The following is a 12,509-nucleotide window of genomic DNA, read 5'->3' as shown; positions in this document are numbered from 1 at the left end:
AATGGTTACACCATGTAATATGTTGGGTTACATACACACAGTGGTTACGAGTTACGACACTGCCTTCAAATGCTATGAGTCAAACACAGGGCTTTTCCAGGGAGGATGATAGTGAGTCATGTGTTTATTGTGCATGTGTCATTTACTACAGAATAAAAAAAATTGGTACATATAGGCTATTCTTAATCAATAAACCCTATGGACCATGTATTTGTTTATGAAGTGAATATTATTATCACTATTATTATTTGGTGCCATTGATTTGTGAATATGTATTGACCAGCATTATCAAATGTGAATAGATCTAACAGTACAAACTGTAACATCACTTATTTTTAGGGAATCAAAAGGTGATGGCCAAGACAAACGCAAATGGGATAAGAACGTAGAAGCGCTTTAAATGGGTGGCACAGGATTAATACAGCAACCCGTCCACTGGTAGCCTGTGGAATTGCAGCTTAGCCCTGTTCACTTTACAGGAGATGAGCTAAAATACTAGACAAATCACAAGGATAAGTGAGTTTCTGCCTTTGGAAGAAACAGTGATATTCATCAAATCCTGTACAGCACCTTTAATATAGGCAATGGGTTATAAAATACCTTGATATCACTGCCTTGTAACACTATACTTCCTCATAGTGCACAGATACAGTATATTGTCCAGTGCCCAGAAGATTATATGGATGATATCATCATCACTACACCCACATAATTACTACCTTGTAATCACCATATAGAAATATCTACAAAAATACAGTAATTGTACTTTTAGATGGTATATATTATACATTATATATACTTTTAGATGGTCCACTCAAAGTCATTGTTCAAAGGAAATAAAGTTTTTGTTTGAACAACATATTAGAACAATATTGTACCACATAATATAACAGACAAACATTTTTGGAACTTAAATATTGTGGACAGTCATAATTTTTTTTTATTAACCCCCTAAAGGGCATCTGTCAGAAGATTTGTACTGATGAACCTGGCTGACCTGTTACATGTGGGTTTGGCAGCTGAAGGCATCTGTGTTGGTCCCATGTTCATATGTGCCTGCATTGCTGAGAAAAATATTTTTTTACAATATGCAAGTGAGCCTCTAGGAGCAAAGGGGGTGTTACCATTACACCTAGAGGCTCAGCATCCTCTGCAACTGCCACAACCTCTGCACTTTGATTGACAGGGCCAGGAGTGATGACATTTTCACTGCCTGGGCTGTCATTCAACGTGGAGAGAGTGCAGCAGTTGCAGAGAGAGCAGAGCTCCTTTTGCTCTGAAAGGCTCATTTACATATATAAAAAAAATCATAGATAGGTGACAGATAGACAGACAGAAGAAAGATAGACATATGATAGAAAGATAGAGATAGATAGAGAGACAAAATATGACAGAAAGGTAGATGGTTAGAGATTGATAGATATGAGATAGATTGATAGCAGTAGTAAGGGAGGGGGGCGGCAGGGGGGGCTTTCCGCACCAGATACCCGCTGTCAGAGGGTGGTGCCAGAAGCAATGAGCGCTTCCATCAATACAAGTGGAAGCGCTCATTGCTGGAGCACTGGGAGCCACAGTTCTGTCACTCACTGTCCACTCACTGTCCACCCCAAGCTCCATCTCTCCTTCAGGCCGGCGGAGCACAGAATGGTGAAGCAGGGATACTTCTCCCTGCTCCACCATTCAGCTTGCAGGTACAGATGGGCCTGTGTGGGAGGGGCCTGCTGCCTAAGCTCCTCCCACACAGTGCTGCAGAGCGTTCTGTGTCTGCAAGAGAGAGCTGGATGTGAGCTTCAGGAACGGGACAGAGAGAAATAGACAGATTGTCTCAGCAAAACACCTACAAAATACAAATACATTATGTTCATGACAAGGTTTTGAAGTTCTTATAACAGGGTCTCTAAAAAAAAAAAAAAAAAAACACACACACAAAAAGAGCATTTTTACTGTCATGAACACCAAGTCCTCAGGATAGGTCATGAACATCAGATCTGCGGGGGTCCGACACCCAGTACCCTCGCCTATCAGCTGTACCATTTGCGTGCCGTCTCCTGTCTCTCTTCCTGCTCACTGCTGCTATGTCTATGGCATGCCTTCTCCTCATACAGCTGATCGGAGGGGGTGTCGGGTGTCAGACTAATATAGATGACCTATCCTGAAGAACCCCTTTAAGGATGCACCATCCATAAACTGAGAACTTTACCTCAGTTAGCATCCCAACTGAGGTATGACACAATTTATTTCTCAGCACTTTGCCATCTCCAATTTTTATTTCTATTTTAGGCAGCAAAAAGGTTAAAATAGAAAGATTGTCAAACTCTCAGCTTTACGGCAATCAAGGAATATAGTATTGCCGGCAGTAGCATTAGTTATATATTTAATATTGCAATATACTGTATATACTTATTAGTTAAATAGGCTAGTTCCAATGACATTAGACGTGCACTACAGAAAAGATACTAATTTCAAAAAGTGTGCATCTTCGGCAAAAGAGCAAACAGAATCCATTATAGCATACAATATAAATACCATACCAAAAAAAATAAAAATAATTCAACACCATCATTTAAGTGAAGACATTTACATAGAGTCATCAGGAATATAACATTTACTATAATTCGTTGGGAATAATTTTATTTTTTTTTTTTAAAGAATCAACAAACCACAAACCACAAATGGAACATGATTTGCCTACCGTGAGCAGCCAAGGCATTTACTAGCAGGGGAGAGAGTAATGATGAAAGGGGGGCGGAGACAGGAAATAATTACAATATATAACAGGACAATGGGCTTAGGCATTTTGTATCATTTTTTTGCTTTTGTGCAGGAAAATTGTTTATCTGAGGAAACATGAAGCTTTTTTTCTGGTTGCTGGTGCTGAATTTCTTCTGCTGTAAGGAGGTGAAGAGTCAAAGTGGTGATGGGGAAGGAAGCTGTCAACGTGTAATGCACATATTCCCTGCCAAACTCCGAGATCTGAGATCCACTTTCCAGAAAGTCAAAGATTATTTTGTAAGTATTTTAACGCAGTGATAACTAAAGCTTGCCCTTAGGTTCTGCCAGTGACTTATGATTAATGTTTCTTGATGTTCAAATTCATGCATTGTGTTCTTTCTTCATGTGTTTGTGCTCATATAATTTTCAATTTTCTCATGCAAAGCTCACATAAGACTAATAGTGAAAAAATCTTCTGTATGTCATGCAATATGAGTTGAATTAGAAAATTATTTTTATAGACACTTTTAATTATCAATTAACTTAGACATTAAAGGGGTTGTACGCTTTATTTATATTGATGTCCTGTCCTCAGGAAAGGTCATCGATTTCAGATTGGTGAGGGGCCGACTCTCGGCACCCGAGCCGATCAGCTGTTTCTATGAGCACTGCCTTCTCTTCATTGTTCACCTGCTCGCTGTCGCAACTGCAGCAGTGAGCAGGTGTAATTACAACTATGGCGCCCCCATTCACTTCAATGGGACGTCTCCTTCCTATTCAATTGGACACGATAGAGCCATCTCAAAAAAGTGAATGGGTCGGCTTAGTTGTAATTACAACTGCTCACCGCTGCGGTTGCGGTGGCAAGCAGGTAAAGAGCGAAGAGGAAGCATCGTTAGTACGAGCGCTACAGTCAATAGCTGATTGGCGAGGGTGCAGAGAGTCGGTCTCCCGACAATCTGATATTGATATAAATAAATGAGACAACCCCTTGAAAGATATTAGTAAAACATTTTGTCTTTTTATATATAGAAACTTTAAGGGACATTTCTCAAATCAGATAAGTCATGGTGGTTGTAGTATTTTTTGTGACATTTATTCAAACGTAATTTGGTGTTCCTTGTCCATTTTTGACATTTGGTGTTCCTTGTCCACACTTCAAAGAATATTTAGGGGTTAAAAGTGAGATTAGACCTGGATTTAGGCACATTTACTATGATAAACTTTTGAAAAACTCCAATACAGGCAACCCCTTGGTGTGCTTTAACACATAGACGTGTAAACCACATAGCACTCCCACCAAATACTTTATTAGGATGCACCATTGCATACATTTGGAACAGGCACACAAAGCAAAGACAGACGTAAAAATGGCATAAAAACAGCCGCACATGATAAATGTCTCCCTTTGTCCTTCATACCTTAATTTGAGATTTATGGGGCAACTGGTGGGGCACATTCTATGTGCCAAGTGGTGCCAAAAACCTGCTATGCCTTGACCTGGGTATTTAAATACAGAGTTAGAGTATGCCACGACCTGTGTAGATATAGGGGAATGAGCTAAATCTTTGCCCTGAGTGAAGAAAAACGTTTATACCAACTTTCTTCAGTTACAACATCATTTGCATGCAACAAAACTCCTGACAAATCAATATAAAAAAGGCAGTGTGGATGTAATCTCTCATAACTGTGGAGATACAGTATCTGTATGGATGTAAGTCTTATCCTCTGCACCTCTATTAATCTGTAGGCAGTTATGCAGTTATAATGCTGCTTCTCTCTTACCTGCAGCCACATTTCCTGAGATCTTCATTGAGGAGCCGAGTTTAAATTCTGCAGCATGCTACAAAATCTTTGTATATTTATTCTTTCTCATAAAATTCTCATAAAGCTGGTGAGTCACAAGCCCATTGAGTACGCTACATAAATGATGCAACACTCCCACAATTTCAGTTAAGGAATTTGCATTTTGCAAGTTCTCTTTCTAAATTCTTACAAAACAAAACCCGCACCTCCAAACTAGAAAGACACCACAAGAAGAAGTCACCAGCCAAGGATATTGTAGGAATGCAAGCTTCCTTACCTCAGCATTTCTTAAAGTGTGAACTTTGGAAAATCCATGACACACCCTTGTATCTTCATTGACAAATTACAATAAAGCATTTTAGGTCATAGTTTTCTTCATTCAATGACATATAGCCATCTCCAGTAGTGCTTGTGGTTGATGTCCTCACATGCTCTATGATCACATCTGTTTGGCGATGCTCCTGATAAAACACATAAAGTAAAGCTAATGTAGTAAATTATAAATGCTACAAACATGACATGTAGTAGTAGAGGAGGAAATACTGGCTTTTTCACTATGACGATGCCTCTCACCTAAAAGCTCTGTTCTTGTATGATCGTCAGAGTGACTCATAGTTAATATAACACACTTGTTCACATAATAGACTCAGTGTTGCTAATGCTTCCATATATTTATAATCACGTGGATCTTGTACCATTAGAAGGTTGGTACAGTTGTGGGTTAATTCTCCACACAATGGTATAACCAGCATAGGACTGAGGTTCCTTGGCCTCACCAGATGAAATTAATCTGGGGGCCCATTTTCCACTTGTACATATTCATTTTCAATTGCATCATAACATGTAATTTTATAAGTGAACATATAAATAAGCTCAAAAAGGTTACTTATCAACTGAGGAAATCAACCAGTGAGTTCCAAACAGGGTTCTCTTCTGCTGCTCCAGCAAAGAGGAGCCACTAGTATTTTGATGGGCCAGCCCAACCATGGACAAAGGAGTTTTTATTTTATTTTCTATTTTTTGCACTGGCAAATATCCTGCACTGTAACGAGCGCCGATTGGCGATAATAGCATGTCAATTGCCACTCATTATCTGCAGCTACAGGTGGCAGGTTTCTGTAGTATGAGGATGAACTATCTATAATACCTTGTTTGTCCTGACACAGTTTTAATTTCTTGGCAGAGCATACTTTACTTACACAGAGTAATGTGCTGCCGACAAACAATGGTATCAGGTGCCACATAAAAAATCCAATCAAGCATTTGCTCATTTGTCTAGTGAGCAGCATGTTTACCTGTGGCAATGATTAGGAATGCCATGTAGGTTTTTGCCAACGACAATCTTAGGAAGAACGTCATGAAGGTCATGGTTTCAAATATTAGGGTTCTGAATTCCCAATAATTCCTGAAGTATTTGAATGCTCAATCATATCATCGAATGGGTAGCAGAATGAATTATCTTGACTATAAAGATATTATAAACATGACTCTATCAACCTGATGTAGTGTTTTTATCTCTTTCAGCAAATGAAAGACAATGCCCTTGACACAATATTGCTTGAAAAAAATTTGCTGGATGACTTTAAGGTAATGTATTTCTTTCCTACTCAATGTCAGTACATATTTTCATGTTCCGAAGATTTTAGCCTAGGCTTATTACAGTTGTTATAAAAAAAATTATCCACTGCGATAACTAATTACCATAATACATTTTAGGACATATTTTGGTGAAAGTGACCCACCACACTCCACTTTAGCAGGAGCTTGGAACTATTCGGACTACAGATTAGAATATCCAATTCTTTCACTCTCTGACTTGCTCCATACATGCAGGAGAATTATTCATCTGTAGTATGTAATTTAGAGTGTCTTTCATTTTTGGGAGACAAGAAATTTATGTTTATTTTTTCTTCTTGCTGTTTTTACAGAGTTCAATTGGTTGCCAGACTGTATCTGAAATGATTCGGTTCTACCTGGATGAGGTACTACCACTTGCAAAAGTAGACAAAAATGATGTAACATCAAATGTTCATTTCATGAAGGACAAGCTCCTAGACCTGAAACTTACAATAAAACGTTGTGTGAGTATATTGAAAATGTACAAATATATATGGTTAAATCCTATTTGCTCAAATGCTCTATTCACATAAGTGTTATTTACAATGTAATTGGTACTTAAATCAGCTGGTGGATGCTGGGCAGATGTCAGATCTGCTTTCAGACAGATAATGATGAACCACAACAGGCTTAATTGACTTGAATGGGGGTCTGTCAGTGTTCCATTGAGGTTACAGTATTTTTGGCTGCGAAGAATAGTGCAGTAGACTAAATCTAAATAAACTACCAAATAAAGCTCTCTATATAGAAATTGTATTCTACATATCAGTACTGGTCTCAGATCACAAATCAGTTAGATGTTCTCATTGTATTTATGACATGTTAGAAGATCACTACATTGTAGTACCTCCTAAGTTATGAATATACAATGTGCTGCACATTAAAAGCACAGAATGAGGATAATGGGAGTACCCCCTAGAGACATACAGATATGGCCACCCTTACCTTTTTGCTAATTGCGTTAAGAACTTCAACTTCTCAAAATACAGATTCAATGCATTTTTGAAGCTTGATAGGCTAAAATTCACATAGCAACCACTGGTTGGCCACATATAGAAACCTATAGCATTCACATCTCCTGCCAGAGTACTTCAAAATCATGTTTTGTTTCTTAAAAAAAGCTAGTCATCATGCACCAATCATCTCAGGATATGTTGAGCCAAAGGAGAAGTTAAGGAAAGACAGACCTGTAAGGGGTCTAGAATGTTTTCAACTGTGAGAGCGCTAAAGCTGAGAAGTTGCTTTTTTGTCATGTCAGACACTCAACTATAACGTCATACAATGTTTCTTACATTCTGTATTCTGTCTTTCCTTTATAGCAACGTTTTCTTCCATGTGACAAAAAAAGCAAAGCGGTACAAGAAATCAAGGAAAAGTATACTACAGTAAGTGGGTCTCCTACTTGTTTTTGCCATGTTACGAAAGACTGTAAAACTAGTAGTCTTAAGGGGTAAATAACAGCTTGTACAAATAAGGCAAATTCATTTTTTTATTAAAAAGGCTGAAAATTTGTCCTGGTCATATGATGATGGCACAGGGGTCTGGCTTGTGATAGCCATTCCTTATAATGAGTATCTGCATTAGAGTCACATGACCAGGACTGATTTTACACTTTGGGTAGTAAACAATGAAGGTTCTCATTAAAAGACAGCATGCAGAGATCTTAAAAACCGCAAGGAATAGATACAAAACATATATATAAAAATTGCATTACTTTTTATTGCGTAAAGAATAACATGTATTTACAGAAAACCGGAAATCCCCTATAAGTTGCCCAAGGGTAAAATAAAATGGCCATTCATAGACAGAGCAATACATAAAACTTCCTGCTTGAATAACACTGCAAGATGTCATTGCATCTTAAGCAATATACTTAGCTAATATGTTTCCTGTTTCACCAGTTGCCAACCTCTATAATGAAGAAGCTTCCTGGGGAAGGAATGATGTAAACTATAGCTGCTGTTGGCATTATTACGTTTGTTAGCTATGTCAGCAAAGAATCTGCATATGTATGTAAAAAAAATATATATAACACGTAATAATTCTGAAGTACCTGTAATTAGGAAATGACAGGAAGACTGAATGACACATTGTCCATGACTATGCATTGCAGAAGTGCTGTCCTCCCTGTGCAACATCCACAATTTTATCTGCAATTACAAACTCAATTTTCCCTCGTTTATAAGCATAATACCCAAATCAGAACTTACAAAATTCATAGATTCATGAAAAAGATGCATTTTTAGGATCCACGCTGTTTTTCCCAGATCCAAAGCTCAAAATGATGCTAGCATTTCTTTTGTTGAAATTGTAAAACCAAGACATAGTTGTAGTTACTTAGTAACATTGTTTGTAAGAATGAAAAAAGACATATGTCCAACCAGCAACCAGATTGGCCTATTGAAGCAATGAGGGAGAAGGCAATTTTTTATATTAGAGAAAGAAATTCCTTTCCGACTCCAAATTTGGCAAATAGAAGTCCCTGGGACAAAGACCCTTCTTTGGAGATCTAGTAACTTTATCCTGTAATATTATTAAAGTCAAGTAATCCATCCAGGCACCTCTTGAACACTACATAGTAATTAGATCACACATTAACCATCTTTTTTCTAAACTAAATAACTGTAATTTTAATACTATATGTTTTATTTGTATTTATAGTAGTAGCTATTTCAGTACTAGTAGTAATTGTAGTAGTAATAGTGGTACTTTGGCAGTTGGTTAATACTAGTAGCAATTGTAATAGTAGTTTTTATAGTAGTTCTAGAAAAAAGTTTTTATACTATTAGTAACAAACTTCGTTTCACCCAAGGTCGCGCAAGACTTCGGTGAATTAATTCAGTATTCATGTAGTTTTTATACTATTAGTATTAGTTTACAATAGTTACACCGTAGCAGTAGTAATTGTTTTAATTTTAGCAATAATTATAATAATAGTAATAACCTAGTAATAACCTAACGTAGTAATAGGTTTTATAATACTAGTAGTAAATGTAGAAGTAGTAGTTTCACTACTACTACTTATAGTAGTAGTTATAGTTGGTGTTGAGCAAATCAAGCTTCGGATCATCAGCATCATCATGTCTCTGTACAGGATTAAAATCTATCGGCTCAATGGAGCCAAACATTGCTTTACCCAAGGTCGCGAGACTTCGGTGAATTAATTCAGTATTCCTTTCTGCATCTTTAAAAACTTAAAAAATTAGGAATCCGAGGTACCTGACTTTGTTTTTAAAGATGCAGAAATGAATACTGAATTAATTCACCGAAGTCTCACGCAACTTTGGGTGGAATTAATTTTGCCTACACGTAGGCAATACATTTTAATGTTCTTCGGGACAGGTCGACAGCATTAAAAACAAAGCATTTAAACCAATTGACTTCAGGTCTCAGATACGAAGCTCGATTCGCTCAAGCCTAGTTATAATAGTTGCTTTAGTACAAATAGTAATTGCAGTAATTTTTATAGTAGTTATAGTAGTAGTAATAGTTCAGCTGTATATTTAACTAATACAGTTTAAGTATTCTTCTATATTCTTAAGATGTCTTTCTTACAATTTTCATTCTATTTAATTTCCAGTTAAAGGAACAAGGGATCTACAAAGCAGTTGGAGAATTTGACATCTTCATTGATTACATTGAAGAATACCTTATGTCCAGGAAGAAGTAATAGATCTTAATCTGATTAGTTTTTACTTCATTGTTTTCTTACCTGAAATTGAGGGCATTCATCCCCCATTGTCATATGGAAGAAATGAGAAAACATTTAAAGTGAAGATTTGTGAGGTCAAGTATTACTGCCACAACATGCTTAAATGTCACTTGGGATGTACTGACAGTCATTTTAACTGCTTTGCCGTTATTATAATTGACCAGCTTAGGATCAGAGATATGAAAATATAAATGAAGTACAATGTACAAAATGGACTTTGTTAGTTAGAGCATAACAAATGATGAACATTCTGTTGAATGTGAAATATATCTCTAAAAATTAGGGAGGCTGATACTTGATCATGTTGATTAGTTTCATGATGCTAAATGCTGAAAACCCCCCAGTTGTACACATATTGAGGTGTCTCATGTCTTATGTTACTTTGTATCAAATGCATGTTTTAGTGCTAGGCTACAGTATGTTTGCTACGATGAAGATAATTGTTTACTTCCATTTTATGGCTTTGTTTGTCTCTTCTAAGGGCTCGTGTACATGGGTCCTGAAAATCTGGATAACTTACATGTGCATTCAATATTTTTCTACTATCAATAGAAAAAGCTATTCTATTATAGGATTTGTTCTATAGTTTGTGGAACAGCCACACAGAACCACAAAAAATACATGCATGTTCCCCTAGAAATTAAGGTGGAAAGGTGCCATCCACAAAAACATGAAGATAGCACACTGAAGAAAATATGGTTGTGTGCATGAGCCCTATTATGTAGAGAAGATCCAGGCAAAAGTATGAAGTCTTTAAGTTAATGTTCCCTGAGAAAAGGATAGAAATAACTCTTGTCCTGCAGGATGTATACTATCTCTTAAATGCGACCAATAGCTGATTACCCTGTAGGTAAGTGTCTAAAACCCTCAAAAAGCTTAGTATCAAACAAATCAAGACTCCCAGTATTGTTTTTCCACTGCTTGTGTACAGTTATTTGCTCCCTATTAGTAGAGACTATGATTCTCATTTTGCATATGTTCCCCTTGGAGTTTTACATTAAAGACTCAATACCTTTTGTGAGAACTTTGTAAAGAGTCACTTAATTTAAACAATTATTTCAAAAGCATGTCACACAGACAACCAGAACCTTACTCTGTACTGGGTGAGAAGGAAAAACTCCAAAATAGTGCTGCTGTTTACAGATAGATGTCCCTGGTTTGGCTGTAAACCTGTGTGATAAACCAATCATGTTGCTATCCAACATGATTTGTATTATTTCAAGCACAATACTCCATGATTCTAGATGTAAATGTGAACATGTACTTTAATTTTAGCATAAATAACATACGTTATTTATATGTGTCCCTTTAAGTTTTAGGATGCTAGCATGTGTTATTTAAATGTGCAATATGTACATATCATACAGTATATTTAACTATTTTTACAAATGTATCCTCAAAGAGGACCTGCTACCTACGTTTGCAATAAAAATGTAATATAAAATATAAAATGATGCAGGTACTTCCAAGGTGATTACATTAGGACTAAACAATTTTCTTGACAGCACTCACTTTGTAGAAAAGAAAAAATATACCTCTGTTTAAAATATATTTAGAATATCAAATTCAAATGTTTATCTATTAATATAATGTTCTTCTTATTCTATGTTCTATGGAGTGTTTTTTACCTAATGATATATTTTCATAATAAAAAATAATTTTGTTAAAGAATTAAAGGTGTTGGAATTTGGTGTCGGGGAAAGTTTCTCATACTGTAGTCCAACATTGAAGACTGTCTTCTTTTCAGGCTCATTGCATACTAGCGGTTTGTGGTTGATAGCACCTTGTTTCTTACCCTCCAATAGGACCCCTAATTTAAATTCATGCCTCAAAGATTTACCATCCTGAATACCATTTTTCCAAGAACCAAAAAATTAAAAACACAACTGATTCTGTATTTGGAGAATTCAGAAGGCTTCGATCACATGGTCAGTATTTTGCATCAGAATTTCATCATGATTTGGAAGCCAAAAGCAGGAGTGGGTCCAAAACACAGAAGAGATTCAAATATTTCCTTCACATGTGATTTTTGTTTTGGACCCACTCCTGTTTTTGACCTTACAAATTACGGACCAAATACTGACCGTGTGAAGGCGGATGCTCAAAAGACAGAATCAATTTTTGTTGGGGTCATTCTTCTGATGTATTACAAGAATGGAAAAATAAACAGTGACTTCAACACAAACCTACTGCTTACACCCTCCCCTCTCTGTGACTGGGCCACTACTTTTATGAGTGGCTAACATAGGTTATCTAGCAATCAATATGGACACCCCACAAATAGTGAAATAAGACAGCTCGTTACCACTTTAGTAAAATCTGTGGCTAACAGAACAGGCTATGTATCAATCATTGTGGAAACAGCAGATGGTATAAAATGAGACAGCTCTTTTACGGTTAAGTACAAGACCACCTGACCTGTAAGGCTGAGGTCACACTTCAGTTATTTGGTCAGTTGATTACACCTGACCTGTAAGGCTGAGGTCACACTTCAGTTATTTGGTCAGTTGATTCTAGCAGTTACTGTATGGTGAGCCAAAATCAGGAGTCAATCCTACACTCAGATAAAGTATTATGAAAATATCTTCACCTGTTCTGTGTTTTTCACCTATAACTGGCCAAATGAGTGAAGTATGAACTGAGCCTAATAGTGATGCACAAT

The 12,509-nt window shown here is 36.7% G+C and overlaps 1 protein-coding gene across 1 annotated transcript; it reads left to right on the top strand.

The window, feature by feature from the left end:
* The first annotated feature begins 2,837 nt into the window (after positions 1-2,837).
* IL10 (interleukin 10) lies at positions 2,838-11,510 on the top strand. Its single transcript, XM_044286815.1, has 5 exons — positions 2,838-3,009; positions 6,043-6,105; positions 6,447-6,599; positions 7,455-7,520; positions 9,716-11,510. Exons 1-5 carry the CDS (start codon positions 2,848-2,850, stop codon positions 9,803-9,805), a joined length of 534 nt encoding a protein of 177 aa, XP_044142750.1. The 5' UTR covers positions 2,838-2,847; the 3' UTR covers positions 9,806-11,510.
* The last annotated feature ends 999 nt before the right edge of the window (positions 11,511-12,509 follow it).

The sequence above is a fragment of the Bufo gargarizans genome, chromosome 3 (genome assembly GCF_014858855.1).
Source record: "Bufo gargarizans isolate SCDJY-AF-19 chromosome 3, ASM1485885v1, whole genome shotgun sequence".
NCBI lineage: Eukaryota > Metazoa > Chordata > Amphibia > Anura > Bufonidae > Bufo > Bufo gargarizans.
Note: the sequence above shows the minus strand (reverse complement) of the source record. Positions and strands in the feature narration are given on the sequence as shown.